Here is a 24,577-nt window from a genome sequence, read left to right on the forward strand (position 1 = left end):
GACTGTGGTGGCCATGTTGGATTTCTGATCGACCCGAAAAATAACAACACTTTGTCAGGACCATGAGGCGATCATTCCTACCAACTTTTAGTTCAATCGGCCCAGCAGAACTTGACTTTAAGTTTGAAGTGTAAAATGTTAACGGACGACGGACGACGACGGACGAAAACGGATAGCAATAGGTCACTTGAGCTAAAGCTCAGGTGACCTAAAAAGCTGGAGAAATTGGAAAAAGGAGATGTTGTTTGTGCTTGCTTTTGTATAAACAAAAGGCCCTATGGCCTTGCTTACCTGGTATTAATCTTACACTTGTACCCTTAAAAGTTGACTAAATATAGGTACAGGCAGAATTTCACTATCTAGCAAAGTTGACCCCTCTGACCTTGAAAGTCTTAATAAGGTCATTAAATTGAACCAACTTTATAGCCATTCATCTCAGCATGCAACTTGCCAAACATCACCACCCAAGACCTTTTGTTTACTGAAATTAGGTTGTTTTTATGTTTATACACTTTGACTAGATGTGACCTTGAAAATGGGTCAAGGTCATTCACAAAAAAAAAATGACAGCAATTAATCTGAGCAAGAACCTTTGGTCTTTTGGTTATTCATAAGAAGTTGTTTGTATGGTTGTTTTAGATCCATGTGACCTTGAAAATGGATGAACTTCATTCATTTGAGCAAAGCTGGTAACCCTTCATCCCTGCATGCTACTGGCCAAATATCATAATCCCAGCCATTTTGTATATTCAGAAGTCTTTTTTTTTAAAAACATATTTGACACCTGTGACCTTGAATATGGGCGAACATAACTTTTTAATAAATTTGGTAACCCTTTATTCCAGCATGTTATTTGCAAACTATCAGAAGCCTAGCAATTTAGGTTATACCGAAGAAATCATTGAAAGATTTTTTACTTGTTTGACCCCTGTGACCTTGAATATACGTCAAGGTCATAAATTTGAACAAACTTGGCAGCCATTCAAAACAGCATGGGACAAGCAAAATATCATCACCCTGGTTCTTTTGGTTATTTAGAAGAAAAGATTTGATTTTTGTTTTTTAAACTAATCGACTCCTGTGAACTACAAGTCAAGGGCATTCATTTGAACGAACTTGGTAGCTCTTCAACCCAGCATTTTACTGGCAAAATATCATTATCCTGAACCTTTTGGTTATTCAGAAGAAGTTTTTGAAAGTTTTAAGACAATTGACCCATATGAACTTGATTATGTCTAGGTCATTCCTTTGAACAAACTTGGTAGCTCTTCAGCCAAGCATGTGATCAGCCAAATATCATTACACTAGGCCTTTTGGTTATTCAGAAAAAGTTGTTTGAAACTTTTTATTTATACAAATGACCCCTGTGACCTTGAATATGAGTCAAGGCCTTTCATTTGAACAAACTTGGAAGCCCTTCTTCCATGCATGCTACTGGCTCAATATCTTCACCCTAGGCCTTTTGGTTAATCAGAAGAAGTTGTTTAAAATAACAAGAGATCAAAGAGAGATCCTGACGCCAACCATCGTACCGTCTTTATAAGTTCTGTCAATTTGATCTTTTCTCTTCTTTTCTCTTATTTGTTTTATCAGTTTACTTGGAAACCATCTTGTTCTGATCGGTCTCAAAAGTAAATATGCACAATTAAGGATTGTGTAACACTTGTATCATCTTAAGTTCATGGTTAAGTACCTCGCAGCGTGTGTTGAGACCCTGCTCCTGGAGACGAGACCAGATGCTTTGTAGGCGACCTGCATGCTCTGGATGGTTGGCATTATTGCCACAAGTGCATTCATGCTTTTGCATGATAGAGTCATATGCTAACCCTGTCAATGTGAAGAGCAACATGTTAGATACATTAGAAATATATTGTTCTGATCAGTCTGGGAACGTTTCTGACATCTCTAAAGATTAGATTCATGAAATGGAGATCACTTTTTCCATATGTATACACAAGCAATATAAACTGGGCAGATGTATTCATCTGAACATTTAGATACAACAACGAAGGTTATGATAAGGGGAAAAACTTGATCTGTACATGTTGGGTAGTAGTAAATATCACCAATGGCCACAGTAAATATTACCCATGACCACAGATAATATCACCAATGGCCACAGTAAATATCACCAATGGCCACAGTAAATATCACCAATGGCCACAGTGAATATCACCAATGGCCACATTTAATATCACCAATGGCCGCAGTAAATATCACCCATGACCACAGTAAATATAACCCATGACCACAATAAACATCACCCATGGCCGCAGTAAATATCACCCATGGCCACAGTAAATATCACCAATGGCCACAGTAAATATCACCAATGGCCACAGTGAATATCACCAATGGCCACAGTAAATATCACCAATGGCCACAGTAAATATCACTCATGGCCACTGTAAATATCACCAAAGGCCACATTGAATATCACCCATGACCACAGTTAATATCACCCATAGCCACAGTGAATATCACTCATGGCCACAGTGAATATTACCAATGGCCACAGTTGATATCACCCATGTCCACAGTAAATTTCATCCATGGCCACAGTAAATTTCATTCAAAATAAATGTCTATCTCACACATTAGAAAATTGTGTCTTTGATGGAAAAATTATATTGTGAATACCAAACATATATGATACAAAAACTCTACACAAATGATGTTCCTAAAAGCCCATTACAGCTTGCAATTGTGTTTAATCGTTATTTCTCGACTTGCCGAATTATCCTGAATTAGTAAATATTATATATATATGAGATTCATTTGCAGGTGCGCCTCGGGTGACAATGGGTTTTCTCGGGTTGACAATATTCACTGTCACCTGCTAATGAATGTCATAACTATTTTGTTACACCAAAAGTCTTTGTAGCTCAGAAACGGCAGCCAACCTCGATAATGACATCTTGTTTGTTGATAGTCTGCTGTTTACAATCGCTATCGCACCGGTGCTTGATAAAATTGGCTGTTGCCGTCAAACGTTCTTGTGACCATCACGGTGGGGAAACGAAGCGGTGAACGCACATTTATCGTGCATGTGATATTTTTCACTGTCTCATGGCAATATCACCCGCGCCCCTTAAAACCAATGTATTTTCGGAGTGTGACAGAGATTTTTGTTTAATTTTCTCCAAACCAATCAAAATGCTAGAAATTCACTTGAGGTGTAACAACAGAGATTATGAAAAGCTACACTCTTTACAGGCTTTGCCTTTTCATATTAGCAGATGCTACTTTGTACATAAGCAGATAACAATGGACGGCTGGGATTTTCTATACATACCTGTTGTAAAATTGTATCTAACAGGGCTGGACTCAGAGGGCTGCTGAGGGGGCATTGAGAAGGTGACAAGGGGGCTAGACTGTGTGCGTGCGAGCGGGCGGTGGTGTGAGGGTCCCTTGTGACGTGGTCGAACAGCCTCTCGGTGGTGAGCAGGGAATGTTTCTCGATCTGGTGTCTTCTCCATACTCGAGGAGTCATCCATTTTGTTGTCTTTGATGACAATACATTCATTTTGTTCCCTCGTTTCACGCATCTCCTTAAAACCAGAAAATATATATTGTAATTTTATTAAGAACAACAGAAATTCATATTGTTTAAATTTGATTAATTGGGTCCACATCCATCCAAATTGTAAAATCACAAATTTAACCAAGAGGCCAAACGGGCCTGTATCACTCACCTGGAATTAATCTCACAATATTGATCTTAAATTGAACAAAGGTAAAACAAAATACAGGAGGCCCAGAGACTTAAGAATCTTCCAGACTAAATGAAACTTTATATTGCTCTATCCCAGCATGCTACTGGTAAAAATACATCACCCTGAGTCTCCTGGTATTGTAGGAGAAGCTGTTTAAAGATATTTACATATTTGACCCCTGTGACCTTGAAAGTAGGTTATGTTCATTCATTTAGCGAAAAGTTATAGCACTCTGTCCTCAGGTACCTACTTGCCAAGAATCCTTACTTTGGGTCTCCCGGTTATTCTGAAGAAGTTGTTGGGACGCGACTGGATGGGACGGGACGGAATGGACGGGACGCACATGGGCAACACTATATGAATCCCCATTTTATGGCAGGAGCATAAACAATCTCTCATTATATACATTTGTACACACTTATATCTAGACTGCATTTGTGTCTGTTTTTGATATATCTATAAATACCTGTTGTAGTTTGGCCTCTGTTTCCTCATCCACATTTTCCATGTGAGTTTTGCTGTTGGCTCGCTGTAAAACCGCTTGGCGTATGTGTTGCTTTACAAACATCTTCTCTTTCATCTTCTTCTCCTGCTGCTGTTGTTGCTGTTGTTGTTGCTGTTGTTGTTGCTGCTGCTGCTGCAGAATATGCTGCTGTAGGTAAGGATGGCCCAAGGGTAAAGGTGCGGACTGTGTTCGCCCCAATTTTTTGTGCCTAAAATAAGACAGTTGAGAAATGTGAGATTTCATTACAGCAAGGTAACAGATGGTTTGAAAAGCCACCAGAGTAATGTTTTGGAGGTAATGTTCTGTCCATTAACAGATTCTGCTCTTTATCATTTTTTGATTTGTGGCTCTGATTTCTGATCTCTGTATATATGGTGGCTCTGATTTCTGATCTCTGTATATGTGGTGGCTCTGATTTCTGATCTCTGTATATGTGGTGGCTCTGATTTCTTATCTCTGTATATGTGGTGGCTCTGATTTCTTATCTCTGTATGTGTGGTGGCTCTGATTTCTGATCTCTGTATATGTGGTGGCTCTGATTTCTGATCTCTGTATATGTGGTGGCTCTGACTATGTATATGTCAGCTCTGATTATAGTGGTCCTGATAATGCATATATGTATACCTTTATATATGAAGGCCCTGTCTAAGTATATACATACCTATGTATTTGTGCCTGGTGAGACTCGGAGGCGGCACTACCAGGTGGGATCGCTGCCCCAGGAATGGCAGTGTAGGGGCTAGCCCCCATAGGCATCTGTTGCAGTTTGCCCTGACTTTGGCTGCGTGCTTCCTCTAATACTTTTACGTGTGCAGATATGTATGTTGGATTTGATTGGGGATTAAATTCTCCATCTATAGCTGAAACAGCAAATTTCAATACATTTAAATAAACATTCACCAAGAGGCCCAATGAGCCTGCATCTTTCACCTGGTATTAATCTAAAACTTGTAACATTTAAATTGGACTTAAATAAAGCTACATGCAAAATATCAGTGTCTTGACTCAAAGTCTTTCAAAAGACCATGCTAAAAGATTTAAACACATTTGACACCTGTGACCATGAAAGTCTAACAAGGTCATTAAGTTGAACAAACTTTATAGCTCTTCATCCCAAATATCACTACCCTAGACCTTTTTGTTAATTGAGATGAGGTCATTTAATAGTTCATACACATTTGACCATAAGTGACCTTGAAAGTAGGTAAAAGTCATTCACATGAACAAACTTGATATCTCTTCATCTGAGCAGGCTACTGGTCAAATATCATGACACTAATCTTTTTGGTTATTCAGAAACTGGTGTTTTTTTTAACATATTTGACCCTTGTGACTATTATTCAGAAGAAGTTGTTTAAAGCTTCTGCCAGGTGAGCTAAAAATTGGACACACTTTTAGGAGCAACATTCAATATATCACTGAACTAAAACAAGAGACCAAGTGGGACTGAATCACTCACCTGGTATTAAAACTCACACCAGTAACCTTCAAATTGAACCAAGGGCAAACACATTTGAAAGGGCTAAATAAGCGACAGGCCAAATATCACCATCCTGGGCCTTTCCCTTCAGATATTTTTAAACACTTGATCCCTGTGACCTTAAATGTTGGTGAAGGTAATATATGTGAATAAACTTTATAGCACTTCATCCTAGCATACTACTATCATTGCCCTTAGCATACAAGCAGGCATCTATCATGACCCTGGACATCCAAGCATGCTACTAGCATTGCCCTAGGCATCCTAGCATGCTACTATCATTGCCCTAGGCATCCTAGCATGCTGCTATTATTGCCCTGGGCATCCTAATATGCTACTATCATTACCCAGGACATCCTAGCATGCTACTATCATTACCCTGGACATCCTAGCATGCTACTATCATTGCCCTAGGCATCCTAGCATGCTACTATCATTGCCCTAGGCATCCTAGCAGGCATCTATCATGACCCTGGACATCCTAGCATGCTACTATCATTGCCCTAGGCATCCTAGCATGCTACTATCATTGCCCTAGGCATCCTAGCAGGCTTCTATCATGACCCTGGACATCCTAGCATGCTACTATCATTGCCCTAGGCATCCTAGCATGCGACTATCATTGCCCTAGGCATCCTAGCAGGCTTCTATCATGGCCCTGGACATCCTAGCATTTTACTATCATTGCCCTAGGCATCCTAGCATGCTACTACCATTGGCATGCTAATCCGCTGATGACCTTCTCCGAGCCCTGGGCATCATAGCATGCCACTTTCATTGTCCTGGGCATCCTAACATGCTACTTTCATTGCCCTGGGCATCCTAGCATGCTACTATTATTGCCCTGGGCATCCTAGCATGCTACTAGCATTGTCCTGGGCATCCTAACATGCTACTAGCATTACCCTGGGTATCCTAGCATGCTACTATCATTACCCTCGGCATCCTAGCATGCTACTACCATTGCCCTAGGCATCCTAGCATGCTACTATTATTGCCCTGGGTATCCTAGCATGCTACTATCATTGCCCTGGGCATCCAAGAAGGCTTCTATCATTACCCTGGGTATCCTAGCATGCTACTATCATTACCCTGGGCATCCTAGCATGCTACTGTCATTGCCCTGGGCATCCTAGCATGCTACTATTATTGCCCTGGGTATCCTAGCATGCTACTATCATTGCCCTGGGCATCTTAGCATGCTACTAGCATTGCCCTTGTCATCCTAGCATGCTACTATCATTGCCCTGGGCATCCTAGCATGCTACTATCATTGCCCTGGGCATCCTATATTAGTATGCTACTATTATTGCCCTGGGTATCCTAGTATGCTGCTATCATTACCCTCGGCATCATAGCATGCTACTATCATTACCCTCGGCATCATAGCATGCTACTACCATTGCCCTAGGCATCCTAGCATGCTACTATCATTGCCTTTGTCATCCTAGCATGCTACTATTATTGCCCTGGGTATCCTAGTATGCTGCTATCATTACCCTCGGCATCATAGCATGCTACTATCATTACCCTCGGCATCATAGCATGCTACTACCATTGCCCTAGGCATCCTAGCATGCTACTATCATTGCCTTTGTCATCCTAGCATGCTACTATTATTGCCCTGGGTATCCTAGTATGCTGCTATCATTACCCTCGGCATCATAGCATGCTACTATCATTGCCCTCGGCATCATAGCATGCTACTACCATTGCCCTAGGCATCCTAGCATGCTACTATCATTGCCTTTGTCATCCTAGCATGCTACTATTATTGCCCTGGGTATCCTAGTATGCTGCTATCATTACCCTCGGCATCATAGCATGCTACTATCATTGCCCTGGGCATCCTAGCATGCTACTATCATTGCCCTGGGCATCCTAGTATGCTGCTATCATTGCCCGGGGCATCCTAGCATGCTACTATCATTGCCCTGGGCATTAAGTTTTAAACAAAAATGACCTCTGAAGATTTTTACACCTTTGACCCCTGTTACCTTGGTTGTTTGATATTTTCATTCTTTTCAAAAAATTAATAGAGGATCATCTCAGCGTGCTACTTGACAGATATCATCACCCTGGGTCGTTTGGGAATGGAGAAGAAAGTTGTTTGAAGATTTAAACATTTTTGACCCCTGTAACTTTGACAAAGGGTCAAGGTCATTTATTTCAGCAAACTTGGTAGCCCTGCATTCAGGCATGCTATTGGCCAAATACCACCACCCTAGGCCTTTTGGTTATTCAGAAGAAGTTGTTCAAATGGTTTTGGGGTGGGGATTTCAACCATTTCAATATGTGACCCAAAGGGTGGGGCCAAAACCAATTATAATATTATGAATGTAATCATCTCTTTATGCCCAGCAATGGTATTTATGGTTATGGGGTTGGGAACTCAACTGGGTCATCACCCTGGAATTAAGTATCTAGGGGTGAGGGAGACCTAAGGGCCAATTCCGATATCATGATTGTGTTTGTCTCTTGATGCCCATCGATTTTACCTATGGTTATGGGGTGGGGATATCAGCCATTTCAAATCTAAGAATGCTCCCAACTAAATATGGTTGATATCCATCATTTACTTCTTACCACTTTTTAGCCCCGCCCATCAGCCCACTGGGGTCAGACCCTTCATTAGAACAAAGGACCTGTTACAGGAACAAAAGAATTTTGCCCACAAAGCAATTTAACCATTACTGGGTTATATTTGTAGCTCCCTTAGACACGACCCATGAGATATTTAAAAAAATATTAAAAAGGTCCCCAGGGCCCGTGCTATGAACTACTTAGTGCCGCCTTCCAAAGGTGTACGACAGGGTTCACTTTTTTGTCCAAAAAACTATCAAAACAATGTTTTACGCTATCAAATAATATTATATTATTTAAAGTAGGATCTGCTGCAAATTATGAACTCAAATATGTAACAAAAAATTGCATAATAAAAAAGTTATAAAATCTTAAACTCTAAAAATGTTGGTAATTCATACACTTTTTTGCTACATCAATTGTTTTACGGAAGTAAAACACCAATTTTCGGTTCTTGTACACCAAAAATCTTTTAATATTATTTGATGCATTATGTTGTGATATGATACTGAAAATTTCAGAAAATTTGAGAACCGGTAAATTTGTCATATAAATGTCAAATTGTAGCAACGTCTGTTTCCAATAAAATCCAACAACCTTATGACCTATAGTCATGTTTGATCATTTAACAATACGTCACACCAATTTATTATCGCAACTGATCAAATTTTCATCAATAAGGTCTGCTGCTCATGATGAGCCCAACTATAAAGCTAGATGTTACAAAATAGAAAAGTTATGCAGTCTCACACACATAAAAGTTTAGTATGTTATGTACATTTTTAGTTGTTTCGCATCGTTACGGAAGTGATAGACATATTTCCGGTTTGTGTACACCAACATACTTTGGATATTATTTGGCACATTATATTGACCGACGATAGTAGAAATTTCGAAAAAATCGGTGTTCGGTAAATGTGTCATCTTAAGGATAATATGTTGTATGACCAATGTCAAAATAAATCGTCAATAACTACAGGTCAATGCGATTTTGGCTTGTTGTACATATCGGCTGAAGCTGGCACCTGGCTATATCACAGTACAATCACCCTCATCAGACAGATGGGGGTGATTGTGAGATATGGGTGTACCAACATGCTGATGACCTTCTCCGAGGCCAAATACACTCTCGCCACAGGTCGCAGGCAAAATACAATGTCTGGATAGAGTTTGACCTGCACGCATCAGAGGATCCTGTCAAGGCATACTATTGTGTGTGTACTGCAGAAAAGAGAACATCGGGTATGTGTACTCATGTCGCATCAATACTGTATTATCTATGATACTATGCACATTTAACAGATGCTAAACCGCTCCAGCCTTCAGCTCGCAAATTCAGAGACTGCATATTATGAATGCATTCAAAACAGAAACATTATTCAATTATAGCCTTTGGCTGTGGTCGATACCTGGATTTATCAACCCGAGAAAAGATATATTACCGAGGACGCATTCCGAGGTCAATATATCTTTTCTCGGGTCGATAAATCCAGGTATTAACCGAAGTTAAAGGCTTCAATTGTTTTATTATTTTACAAAACAGTAATGTAAGCAATCTGAAAAAAAAACAAAAAAAAAACTTCGGAAGTGGGACGGTGCATTGTTTGGAGACACGTAATAATTCTACTTTTAGAAACACCCAGTCCTTCAACAAAAATCATGTGCTCCAAGTCAATATCAGTTTTTATCAGTCGACACCTGATGCACTTCTTACCAATTACTTGTCGGGAATAATATGAAAAAATGATGAGACCTAAGATTGAACTGAGAAAGGAGAAATTCAGAATAAAAATTTGAATGATCAATTTTGACTATGTGTTGTCAAATTAAAAAACAACAACAGTAAATACAACAATCCATGAATTAGAAACTATAACTCTCCTAAAAAGAAACAATGTGATGGGTTAACATATCTTCAACATATTATACTGGTACACCAATTGTTCTGACAAATTGCCTAACTTTTGCTGTATTCCCCCCTTTAACTACCTAGTTTAGTTAAACAGTCATACTCTACTATAAACCATATCATCCACCTTGATATTATATTGGAATGATTTTGGGTTAATTATAAAGAACTTGCATTGACCTGTAGTTATTGAAGATTTATTTTGAAATTGGTCATACAACATATTATCCTTAAGATGACACATTTACCGAACACCGATTATTCGAAATTTCTACTATCGTCAGTCAACATAATGTGCCAAATAATATCCAAAGTATGTTGGTGTACACAAACAGGAAATATGTCTATCACTTCCGTAACGATGCGAAACAACTAAAAATGTACATAACATACTTAACTTTTATGTGTGTGAGACTGCATAACTTTTCTGTTTTGCAACATCTAGCTTTATAGTTGGGCTCATCATGAGCAGCAGACCTTATTGATGAAAATTTGATCAGTTGCGATAATAAATTGGTGCGACGTATTGTTAAATGATCAAACATGACTATAGGTCATAAGGTTGTTGGATTTTATTGGAAACAGACGTTGCTACAATTTGACATTTATATGACAAATTTACCGGTTCTCAAATTTTCTGAAATTTTCAGTATCATAACACAACATAATGCATCAAATAATATTAAAAGATTTTTGGTGTACAAGAACCGAAAATTGGTGTTTTACTTCCGTAAAACAATTGATGTAGCAAAAAAGTGTATGAATTACCAACATTTTTAGAGTTTAAGATTTTATAACTTTTTTATTATGCAATTTTTTGCTACATATTTGAGTTCGTAATTTGCAGCAGATCCTACTTTAAATAATATAATATTATTTGATAGCGTAAAACATTGTTTTGATAGTTTTTTGGACAAAAAAGTGAACCCTGTCGTACACCTTTGGAAGGCGGCACTAAGTAGTTCATAGCACGGGCCCTGGGGACCTTTTTAATATTTTTTAAAATATCTCATGGGTCGTGTCTAAGGGAGCTACAAATATAACCCAGTAATGGTTAAATAGCTTTGTGGGCAAAATTCTTTTGTTCCTGTAACAGGTCCTTTGAATTCCCTCCACCTGAAAATGTTTCCAACAAAATATCGTTAATATCAGTCACTGTTTCAACAAAATATCGTTACTATCAGTCACTAAGTTCTAGAGATGAAGTCTGTTAAATCTATATAGCCAAATTACCCCTTAAATCTATATAGCCAAATTACCCCTTAAATCTATATAGCCAAATTACCCCTTAAATCTATATAGCCATATTACCCCTCTTTGGCAATGCCCCTCAGTCCCCTGGGGTTCAGTCAAATTTGGTCAAATTCCAGTCAGTGGTTAATTAAGAAGAAGTCAATTGAAAAAAACTTTGATGGAGGGAAGGATGACGGATGGCACAGTATGGCATAAGCTCACTTTGGTCCTTCGGAGCAGGTGAGCTAATAAAATAAATGTATTCAAGGATTCATGAGATATGTTTTACCTTTTTAGTACAGATGGAAACCTTTGCCTGTAACATTTGACCCTTTCTTTAATCTTGACCAAAGAACACCAAAATCTAAGCAGGTGTAGAACTGACTATTGCCTTAATATGATGTAAATATAAACTATTCATGAACTATGTTGTACACAAGCTTTTTACTACAGGTGGACCAACACTCAACATGGTTGTACTGATAAAGCAATTTCTATATACCCGCCTCACTAATGGGGGGTATAAATAGCCAACACATGAGAAACATGACCTGATTGATTTTCTATGTTACAGTTTATTATGTACATAGATTTATATACCATAAATATCTTCTACTGTTTCCAGGAAAATTATAACTTGACCAATCAGACGGCTCGTACCTGGTAATGATGGGTAGAAAGGAAGAGCTCCATGCATGTGGTGCCCAGAGAGAGGAATCGGGTGTCGAGCTGCTTCCATGGCCCTCAGGTCCGACTCTGATGGCCCTGACGAGCTGTTATTGTTTGATCCCTGCTACACAAATATAGAATCATTAATTCCTGTTAATAAGGGAATGTAAACTACAGTGAATTTCACTTGAAATCACAAAATCATTGATATCATGTTTTTCCCAAACACCATTTTTTCTATATTGTTATATCAGTGTTTTTTTTATATCAAATCCTCTTAATGTGATGTTCTACGGATACACTATAAATCAGTGATTAACTTACTGATGTTGATGGAGGTCGTCCTAGTGATATGTTAGGCATGGAAGGGGATGGGTAGAGATCATTGGTACCATGGTAGCCCATGGATCTGTAGATTGATAAGAATGGGTAGGCTCCGTTCTCCTACAACAACAGAAATACATGAAAGCTATTGATTACACATTAATAATCAGAAAAATATAAAACTACATCACACCACTCACTGTGACAACTAGTGGTTTTACAGTGCATACCTACATCACACCACTCACTGTGAGAACTAGTGGTTTTACAGTGTACCTATATCACACCACTCACTGTGACAACTAGTGGGTTTACAGTGTATACCTACATCACACCACTCACTGTTACAAATAGTGGTTTACAGTGTATACTTACATCACACCACTCACTGTGACAACTAGTGGTTGTACAGTGTATACCTATATCACACCACTCACTGTGACAACTAGAGGTTTTACAGTGTATAACTACATCACACCACTCATTGTGACAACTAGTGGTTTTACAGTGTACCTATATCACACCACTCACTGTGACAACTAGTGGTTTTTCAGTGTATACCTACATCACACCACTCACTGTGACGTGACAACTAGTGGTTTTACAGTGTATAACTACATCACACGACTCACTGTGACAACTAGTGGTTTTACAGTGTATAACTACATCACACCCCTCACTGTTACAAATAGTGGTTTTACAGTGTATACTTACATCGCACCACTCACTGTGACAACTAGTGGTTTTACAGCGTATACCTATATCACACCACTCACTGTGACAACTACTGGTTTTACAGTGTATACCTACATTACACCACTCACTGTGACAACTAGTGGTTTTACAGCGTATACCTATATCACACCACTCACTGTGACAACTACTGGTTTTACAGTGTATACCTACATTACACCACTCACTGTGACAACTAGTGGTTTTACAGTTTATACCTATATCACACCACTCACTGTGACAACTAGTGGTTTTACAGTGTATAACTACATCACACCACTCACTGTTACAAATAGTGGTTTTACAGTGTATACTTACATCACACCACTCACTGTGACAACTAGTGGTTTTACAGTGTATACCTATACATCAAAGGATGAAATAAGGTTAAGTAAAACAATTTATTCTTTATTTTACTGAGTGCATCAAATGGAAACTTAATTGCAGTAAAAACAATAATTGATACAATATACAGTTATAAAGCTTGAATAATCCTAAGATAATTTAAGGTTTTTAACCAAATGTTACCATTTTCATTCACATGAACGATAGCACCAAAACTAGTTTCCAGTACAAGAATTGGAACAATTCACAATCACTATTATTATACATGATATCAATGTCATCATTTCATCGATTATGACATCCATTTATCTGATGATTTGAATTTAGTTAAGCAATGATTTTATTAAACAAGTTGAAATACATTTAACAGATAAGTTAAGTATAAACAAGAGGCCCAGAGGGCCTGTATTGCTCACCTGGATATCTAAGCAATCATGGCAAAATATTCTCCAAATGAGATCCAAGGGAATATGCCAGACCCCAATGCCAATTCTTGTAGTATGTCTGTATTAGATTTTTCATGCCCAGCAATTTAATGGTTATGGAGTTGGGATCTCAACTGTTTCCAAGCTGTGACTCAGAAACTAGATCCCTAGGGTTGTGGCCAGACCCCAGGATCAATTATAATATCATCACTGCATTCGTCTCTTTATGTCCAGCATTTGTATTTATAGTCTTGGGGTGTGGATCTCAACCATTTCAAAGTTATGAGCCAGGGGTTAAGTCTGCAAGGGTGGGGCAGTCCCTGGGGTCAATTCTAATATCATGACTACATTCGTCTCTTTATGCCCAACAATTGTATATATAGTTTTGGGGTGGGGATCTTTACCATTTCAAAGTTATGACCCAGGGGTCAAGTCTCCAAGGGTGGGGCAGACCTCAAAGACATCCTGGAAGCATATGTGCATTCATCTCTTTATACTCAGCAATTGTATATATGCATGGTTATAGAGTGGGGATCTCAACTGTTTCCAAGCTGTGACTAAGACACTAGGTCCCTAGAGGTTTGGTCAGACCCCAGGGTCTATTCTAATACCATGACTACTTTTGTCTCTTTTTGCCAAGCATTTGTATATATAGTTCTGGGGTGGGGATCTCAACCATTTCAGAGTTATGACCCAGTGACTATGTCTCAAAGGGTGGGGCCAGACCCTAGGCCATTCTGGAAGCAAATGTGCATGCTTCTCTTTATAATCCACAACTGTATATACATGTATGGTTATATGGAGGGAATCTCAACCATTTCCATGTAAAAAACTTTTTTTGGCCCCACCCCTTAGCACAAATCAATATAGCCTAATTGCCCCCTTTTGGCCCCGCCCCTTAGGCCCCTGGGGGCCAGATCCATCATTTATACAAAATTGGTTCCCCTTCACCCAAGGATGCTTCAGACCAAATATGGAACAAATCCTTTCATTCCTACAGAATAAGAAGGATTTTAAAGAATTTGCTATGTTCCCCATATTTGGCCCCTACCCTCAGGCCCCATGGGGGTGTGATCCACAGTTTATACAAAATGTGTTCCCATTTACCCAAGGATACTTCAGACCAAATATGGAAAAAATCCTTTCATTCAACAGAAGATTAAGGATTTTAAAGAATTTGCTATGTTTCCCCTATTGGGCCCCGGCCGTCAGGCCCCTTTGGAGCCAGACCCACCGTTTATCAAAAAATTGTTCCCCTTTACCCAAGGATGCTTCAGACCAAATATGGAACAAATCCTTTCATTCCTACAGAAGGAGAAGGATTTTTAAGAATTTGCTATATTTCCCATATTGGGCCCCGCCGCTCAGGCCCCTACAGGCCAGACCCACCGTTTATACAAAATTGGTTCCCCTTAACCAAAGGATACTTCAGACTAAATATATTTAGAAAAAATCCTTTCATTCCTACAGAAGAAGAAGGATTTTAAAGAATTTACTATATTTCCCCTATTCACCCCTTAGCCCCCAGGGTGGCAAGACCCACCATTTATACAAAATTTGTTCCCCTTCCCCTAAGGATGATTCTGACCAAATTTGGTCAAAATCTGCTCAGTCGTTTATGACTAGTAGCGACTTTTAGTAAAAGTTGAAACGACGGACGACGGACGCCACACGCCGCGCCATTGCATAAGCTCATTTGCACTTCGGGCAGGTGAGCTAAAACTCCCAGAGGTGTCTGGGATAGAAAACCCATCATCATGACTGACAAAGATTACCGACAGAAGAGCCGAAAATAATATCAAAATCTGTTTTTCAGTTCCAGATTAATTTCACAGAGCACAAACTGCTGATAAACACTATTACAATAGTAGTAGACAATTCTACTAAAGACATGCATTGGAGTCTGAAACATACTCTATGGAGGACGTCAGAATTAGGACCTCTGAGTCTGGTACGTTTAACAGATCCACATGTGCTTCCTTGAAGAGTTTACCTTTTGAACTGTCTTTGATAAATCAGTTCTATGACAGAAACTAGAGTTGTATGAAGGTCATGGTGGCCACAGCTGACCACTAATGGGTCGCTTTACAGCACAATAACAAAACATGGACATGGCAGCATGACACTTAGTCCTGAATACATTTTTCTGATGATGGGCAAACAGTTATAAACAACTGTAATAAGAATATAAGTCATGCCCAGGAGTGTAGGATAGGGTCAATGTATTGTAAACAGTTTTTTCATTACGTCACCTTTTCCGCATTGCCGCTTTGGACTTTTCCAATTTTTTTATTTGACTGTCCATATCATAAGAAAAGAATGAAACATTTATACTTTTGAGCTCTGATGGCTACTTAAGCTGGAGCTAATTTTGAGAGTACATATGACTCTGACACAAGTGTTTAGCAGGGTGACTTCCCACAATACTGGAATCCATTTGTATAGCTTTGTAGACTGGATTATCCTGATGACCGAAATGGAATTCTCAATCTGTCTAGTATTCTAACTAATGGGGGGTATAAATCCCAGAATAGGTCTTCTATACATAAATACATCAGATTCCAGTAGAAAACAACAATTCCCACCTATGTCAGACATGTTTGGTAACTGTACCACAGATATACACCACAAAACCACCTATGTCAGACATGTTTGATAACTGTACCACAGATATACACCACAAAACCACCTATGTCAAACTGTACCACAGATATACACCACAAAACCAGCTATGTCAGACGTGTTTGGTAACTGTACAACAGATATACACCACAAAACCACCTATGTCAGACGTGTTTGGTAACTGTACCACAGATATACACCACAAAACCACCTATGTCATACGTGTTTGGTAACTGTATCACAGATATACATCACAAAACCACATATGCCATAAATGGAAACCGTACCTTGACATTGATTACATCACAAAAGATTTCGTCTGGATTGGAGCTTTTTGCCTGACCTGGTATGCTTGAAAAATCTATAAATGGCACATGATAATGCAGGCTTATCCTATATTTAGTAATGCTGATCAGAAAACATGACAGACATTGTCTGGTTATCCTTAACTCTGAATGTGTATCTTACATTTCAAATTTCTTTGGACATATACAAGGTTTCTGCAGAAAATAATCTTGTGATTTAGGCATCTATCAAACTTGGCTGAGGAGCTAGCTAGCTTAAGGCTTATTTTTAAATGGTGTAGTTTGAGGGATTCGGTTTTCACTCCACATTTGTATGTAAAACTTCCACACATAAAGTATATAGAATTTACAAGCTAGGGTACATCACACACGATGTATATGGAGTTTATAAGCAAGGGTACACCACACGTGTGTATATGGAGTTTACAAGTTGGGGTACACCTCACATGAAAGCATATGGAGTTAACAAGCTGGAATACAACTCACATGAAGTATATGGAGTTTACAAGCTAGGGTACACCACACATGAAGTATATGGAGTTTACAAGTTGGGGTACACCTCACATGAAGCATATGGAGTTAACAAGCTGGAATACACCTCACATGAAGCATATGGAGTTTACAAGCTAGGGTACACCTCACATGAAGCATATTGAGTTTACAAGGTAGGGTACACCACACATGAGTAAATGGAGTTTATACAAGGAAGGATATACCTCACATGAGTATATGATGTTTACAAGGTAGGGTACACCACACATGAGCATATGGAGTTTATACAAGGAAGGATACGCCTCACATGAGTATATGGTGTTTACAAGTAAGGATACACCTCACATGAGTAAATGGAGTTTATATAAGGAAGGATACACCTCACATGAGTATATGTTGTTTACAAGGAAGGATACACCTCACATGTATATGGAGTTTACAAGTTGGGGTACACCACACATGAGTATATGGAGTTTATACAAGGAAGGATACGCCTCACATGAGTATATGGTGTTTACAAGAAAGGATACACCTCACATGAGTATATGGAGTTTATACAAGGAAGGATACGCCTCACATGAGTATATGGTGTTTACAAGTAAGGATACACCTCACATGAGTAAATGGTGTTTACAAGCTAGGACACACCACACATGAGTATAAGGAGTTTACAAGTTAGGGTACACTACACATGAATATATGGAGTTTATACAAGGAAGGATACACTTCACATGAGTATATGGTGTTTACAAGAAAGGATACACCTCACATGAGTATATGGAGTTAACAAGGTAGGGTACACCACACATGAATATATGGAGTTTATACAAGGAAGGATACACCTCTCATGAGTATATGGTGTTTACAAGGAAGGGTACACCCCACATGAGTATATGGTGTTTACAAGTTGGGGTACACCATACATGAAGTATATGGAGTTTTCAAGCTAGGGTACACCTCACATGAGTATATGGAGTTTATACAAGGAAGGATACGCCTCACATGAGTATATGGTGTTTACAAGAAAGGATACACCTCACATGAGTATATGGAGTTAACAAGGTAGGGTACACCACACATCACATGAAAGCATATGGAGTTAACAAGCTGGAATACACCTCACATGAAGCATATGGAGTTTACCAGCTAGGGTACACCTCACATGAAGCATATTGAGTTTACAAGCTAGGGTACACCACACATGAAGTATATGGAGTTTACAAGTTGGGGTACGCCATACATGAAGTAAATGGAGTTTTCAAGCTAGGGTAAACCACACATGAATATATGGAGTTTATACAAGGAAGGATACGCCTCACATGAGTATATGGTGTTTACAAGGTGGGGTACACCACACATGAGTAAATGGAGTTTACAAGGTAGGGTGCACTACACATGAATATATGGAGTTTACAAGTTGGGGTACACCACACATGAGTATATGGAGTTTATACAAGGAAGGATACGCCTCACATGAGTATATGGTGTTTACAAGTAAGGATACACCTCACATGAGTAAATGGTGTTTACAAGCTAGGACACACCACACATGAGTATAAGGAGTTTACAAGTTAGGGTACACTACACATGAATATATGGAGTTTATACAAGGAAGGATACACTTCACATGAGTATATGGTGTTTACAAGAAAGGATACACCTCACATGAGTATATGGGGTTTACAAGGTAGGGTACACCACACATGAGCATATGGAGTTTATACAAGGAAGGATACGCCTCACATGAGTATATGGTGTTTACAAGAAAGGATACACCTCACATGAGTATATGGTGGTTACAAGGAAGGATACACCTCACATGAGTAAATGGAGTTTATATAAGGAAGGATGAGTATATGGTGTTTACAAGAAAGGATACACCTCACATGAGTATATGGGGTTTACAAGGTAGGGTACACCACACATGAATATATGGTGTTTACAAGGTAGGGTACACCATACATGAGTATATGGAGGTTATACAAGGAAGGATACACCTCACATTAGTATATGGTGTATACAAGGAAGGGTACACCACACATGAGTATATGGTGTTTACAAGTTGGGGTACACCATACATGAGTATATGGAGTTTATACAAGGAAGGATACACTTCACATGAGTATATGGTGTTTACAAGAAAGGATACACCTCACATGAGTATATGGGGTTTACAAGGTAGGGTACACCACACATAATTATATGGAGTTTATACAAGGAAGGATACGCCTCACATGAGTATATGGTGTTTACAAGTAAGGATACACCTCACATGAGTAAATGGAGTTTATATAAGGAAGGATACACCTCACATGAGTATATGGTGTTTACAAGGAAGGATACACCTCACATGAGTAAATGGAGTTTATATAAGGAAGGATACACCTCACATGAGTATATGGTGTTTACAAGGAAGGTTACACCTCACATGAGTAAATGGAGTTTATATAAGGAAGGATACACCTCACAGGAGTATATGGTGTTTACAAGGAAGGATACACCTCACATGAGTATATGGAGTTAACAAGGTAGGGTACACCACACATGAAGCATACAGTATGAGGGATTCGGTTTTCACTCCACATTTGTATATTAAACTTCCACACATAAAGTATATGGAGTTAACAAGCTAGGGTACATCACACATGAAGTATATGGAGTTTGCAAGCTAGGGTACACCACACATGAGTATATGGAATTTACAAGTTGGGGTACACCATACATGAAGTATATGGAGTTTTCAAGCTAGGGTACACCACACATGAGTATATGGAGTTTTCAAGCTAGGGTACACCTCACATGAGTATATGGAGTTTTCAAGCTAGGGTACACCACACATGAGTATATGGAATTTACAAGTTGGGGTACACCATACATGAAGTATATGGAGTTTTCAAGCTAGGGTACACCACACATGAGTATATGGAGTTTACAAGTTGGGGTACGCCATACATGAAGTATATGGAGTTTTCAAGCTAGGGTACAGCCCACATGAGTATATGGAATTTACAAGTTGGGGTACCCCATACATGAAGTATATGGAGTTTTCAAGCTAGGGTACCCCACACATGAGTATATGGAATTTACAAGTTGGGGTACCCCATACATGAAGTATATGGAGTTTTCAATCTAGGGTACACCACACATGAGTATATGGTGTTTACAAGTTGGGGTACACCATACACTACGTATATGGAGTTTTCAAGCTAGGGTACCCCACACATGAGTATATGGAGTTTATACAAGGACGGATACACCTCACATGAGTATATGGTGTTTACAAGTTGGGGTACACCATACACTACGTATATGGAGTTTTCAAGCTAGGGTACACCACGCATGAGTATATGGTGTTTACAAGGAAGGATATACCTCACATGAGTATATGGTGTTTATAAGGTCGGGTACACCATACATGAGTATATGGAGTTTATACAAGGAAGGATACACCTCACCTCCGTATATGGTGTTTACAAGGTAGGGTACACCACTCATGAGTATATGGAGTTTATACAAGGACGGATACACCTCACATGAGTATATGATGTTTACAAGGTAGGGTACACCACACATAAGTAAATGGAGTTTATACAAGGAAGGATAAACCTCACATGAGTATATGGAGTTAACAAGGTATGGTACACCACACATGAGTATATGGAATTTACAAGTTGGGGTACACCATACACTACGTATATGGAGTTTTCAAGCTAGGGTACCCCACACATGAGTATATGGAGTTTACAAGTTGGGGTACACCACACATGAGTATATGGTGTTTACAAGTTGGGGTACACCATACACTACGTATATGGAGTTTTCAAGCTAGGGTACACCACACATGAAATACACCTCACATGAGTATATGGGGTTTACAAGGTAGGGTACACCACTCATGAGTATATGGAGTTTATACAAGGAAGGATACACCTCACATAAGTATATGGAGTTAACAAGGTAGGGGACACCACACATGAAGCATACAGTTTGAGGTATTCGGTTTTCACTCCACATTTGTAGGTGTTTACAAGGTAGGGTACACCATACATGAGTATATGGAGTTTATACAAGGAAGGATAAACCTCACATGAGTATATGGAGTTTACAAGTTGGGGTACGCCATACCTGAAGTATATGGAGTTTTCAAGCTAGGGTACCCCACACATGAGTATATGGAGTTTACAAGGTAGGGTACACTACACATGAATATATGGAGTTTACAAGTTGGGGTACGCCATCCATGAAGTATATGGAGTTTTCAAGCTACGGTACACCACACATGAGAATATGGAGTTTACAAGTTGGGGTACGCCATCCATGAAGTATATGGAGTTTTCAAGCTACGGTACACCACACATGAGAATATGGAGTTTACAAGTTGGGGTACACCATACACTACGTATATGGAGTTTTCAAGCTAGGGTACCCCACACATGAGTATATGGAGTTTTCAAGCTAGGGTACCCCACACATGAGTATATGGAGTTTACAAGTTGGGGTACACCACACATGAGTATATGGAGTTAACAAGGTAGGGTACACCACACATGAAGCATACAGTTTGAGGGATTCGGTTTTCACTCCACATTTGTATATTAAACTTCCACACATAAAGTATATGGAATTTACAAGCTAGGGTACATCACACATGAAGTATATGGAGTTTTCAAGCTAGGGAACACCACACATGAGTATATGTAGTTTTCTAGCTAGGGTACACAACACATGAAGTATATGGAGTTTTCAAGCTAGGGAACACCACACATGAGTATATGCAATTTACAAGTTGGGGTACACCATACATGAAGTATATGGAGTTTTCAAGCTAGGGTACACCACACATGAGTATATGGAGTTTTCTAGCTAGGGTACACCACACATGAAGTATATGGAGTTTACAAGCTAGGGTACACCATATTTACATTTATATAGTTTGAGTTGTATAGAAACTGAAGCAAAAACACGTTTGAATTTTCCGCTTATCATATCAGTGACGTCAGTAAGTTCAAATCCCAGAACAGACAAACTTTCCAGAAGAAATAATATAGTCCCTCGTGTCATTGTAAACCACACGCACATAAAATGTTAAGAACACAAACTTAACTTTATTGTTTATTTCAAATGAGTTTGTACATGTTGAAAAACTGTTAATAATTGCATAACTTCTGCTTGTTTAAAATTAAAGCTGTTTTTCACGCATTAATAGATTACATGTATTTGGAAGTGATGCGGCACTGAACAGACTCAATTGTTTCCTCGGAAATGCTTATGTTTCCATCGACTAGAATATTACGCTATTTTCAGAAGCATATATACTCAGAATTTTTTAATTAAAGTGGTCCTTTCAGTAGGTAATAACGATTCGAAGGAATATTTGGTTTGAAACAGATTCCTGTCTAATCGGTCAGATTAGCATCGCTAGCAGACGACGTTCACAGAGGCTCGGTGACTTTGAGTAATGGATGATCAATTTATATTTTCATTCCTTTTCAAAACAGCATTGTGCATATATCACATTAACACATGTTGTGTCATTTTAGATAGTAAATTTCTATATTCGTTAGTTTGCAGGTCAATCCAAATAACCCAAAAAATCATTTCATGTTGCTATCATCTTCAGTTCCTCCAATGACTTTTTACTTCAATCGTACTACACATACTTTCTCCTTCGAAAAATCTTAACTGCTAACATACTTTATTTTGATCACATTTAAATTGCGAACTTTTCAGATTTCATTTTTAAAATTAAGTATGGTGTATTTTCCTCTCGGTTCCGATCAGTTGTATATTGTATATTCGCCATAAGTTACAGTCAGATAAAGGTGGTTATCAAACTCGTCAGAGCTTTTATGGCAATTAACCTTCATAGGAAGTTTGAATTTAATCTGTTGAAAATTACTTGAGATATTGATTGAACCATGCCACACTCACATGATAACATATGGAGTTTGTCTTTATAAACTATGAACTATTATAAATCAAAGATAGTTTGTGTTCTAGGTTTGGTCCGAAAATGGTACAACTCCTTCTTCTGCTCCTAGAGGATTCATCAGTAAAATTGTTGTTTTGTTTAGCAATATCTGTATTTTTAGAGTCAGTTTATAAGCCAAATAGATCTGAAAATCTTTGTTTGTTTGAGATGAGAAATGTTAAATGACCTTTGTGGTAACAGAGAAAACAGGTTTTGGCATCTCTTCCCATTTTCTATTTTCAGTGCTTCATTTAAGTATTCAACAGCAGTGTAAAGCATGATCAGCTATATATCTGACAGAGAAAAACGGGTTAACAAATTTTACCTGAATTTATTGCCTCAAAATTGAGTATTTTGATAGAATTCTTTCCTAGTAGAAACATCACATATTTTTGAGAATACAAAATGCTGAAATATTGAGTAAAAACACATATCTTATACAGTTAATCTTCATTCACGCATTGATAAATGGTTTACAAGGCTTTGAACTCAGTGGGCAGAGATAAACAAACACTTATCTAACCCCACTGGGATCCTTATACATTCCAGAGATTCCTGGACAAGGTGAGTGCTGATGCAGTAACTGGTTTATTTTGGTGCACACAGGTAATAACAGTTGGAAGGAATCTTGTTAATTGACTTCCTACAGGTGTAAAGCCACTTGAATTTTTTTTGTTTATCAGTGGATTAATTAAGATGATGTGTAATTCTTGATAAGGAAAATGTTACTTTATCTTTGTGACTTTTATATTTTTAGTGGAATGATCTAGCGGCGATTCAAAATGCTAATATAGAATGTTTTAGCACAAGTTTTGCTCAAGAAAGCCATATTTCATCTAAGAGAACTCAGTTACACTGTAGTATTTGTGTAAATTTTCCCAATTGATGTATTTTCCCATTCATGATAACTGGTGCTCCCATGCCAGAAATGACCTATTCATGATGACTAGTCGTGACCTTGTATCTTGCTGTTACTTTTCAGAAAAGAAAGGTGAAGGTGCCCTTATTAGGGCATGTACCTTTATTAAGTAAAAGATGGTATGATATTTGAGAACAAGAGGCCCAGAGGGCCTGTATCGCTCACCTAAATATGTTTAAAATAGTTGGTATAAAGTAAAGATATAGCACTCCATGGTAGGTGCTGTAAGTACATATGAAATTTCAGAAAGATCCATCCAGTACTTGAGATATAGGGAGAACAAACTTCAAACACAGAGCCCCACCCCTATCGGGATTTGTAGCAAATTCTTCAATTTGGGGGGGGGG

At 38.6% G+C, this 24,577-nt stretch overlaps 1 protein-coding gene across 6 annotated transcripts in view; it reads right to left on the minus strand.

The window, feature by feature from the left end:
- Window positions 1–24,577, minus strand: part of LOC110450026 (histone deacetylase 4-like) — a 230,447-nt gene that overhangs the window by 45,442 nt on the left and 160,428 nt on the right. For 5 of the 6 annotated variants that reach the window (XM_021497237.1, XM_021497232.1, XM_021497235.1 and 2 more), the window contains 6 exons: window positions 12,420–12,539; window positions 12,087–12,219; window positions 4,883–5,081; window positions 4,183–4,429; window positions 3,296–3,551; window positions 1,694–1,827 (listed from right to left, as the gene is read on the minus strand). In XM_021497237.1, the coding sequence (XP_021352912.1) occupies window positions 1,694–1,827; window positions 3,296–3,551; window positions 4,183–4,429; window positions 4,883–5,081; window positions 12,087–12,219; window positions 12,420–12,539 (1,089 nt within the window). The remainder of the gene's footprint in view (window positions 1–1,693; window positions 1,828–3,295; window positions 3,552–4,182; window positions 4,430–4,882; window positions 5,082–12,086; window positions 12,220–12,419; window positions 12,540–24,577) is intronic. The other variant, XM_021497233.1, reaches the window with a different exon arrangement.

This window comes from Mizuhopecten yessoensis, unplaced genomic scaffold, assembly GCF_002113885.1.
Source record: "Mizuhopecten yessoensis strain PY_sf001 unplaced genomic scaffold, ASM211388v2 scaffold4931, whole genome shotgun sequence".
In the NCBI taxonomy this organism is placed as follows: Eukaryota; Metazoa; Mollusca; class Bivalvia; order Pectinida; family Pectinidae; genus Mizuhopecten; species Mizuhopecten yessoensis.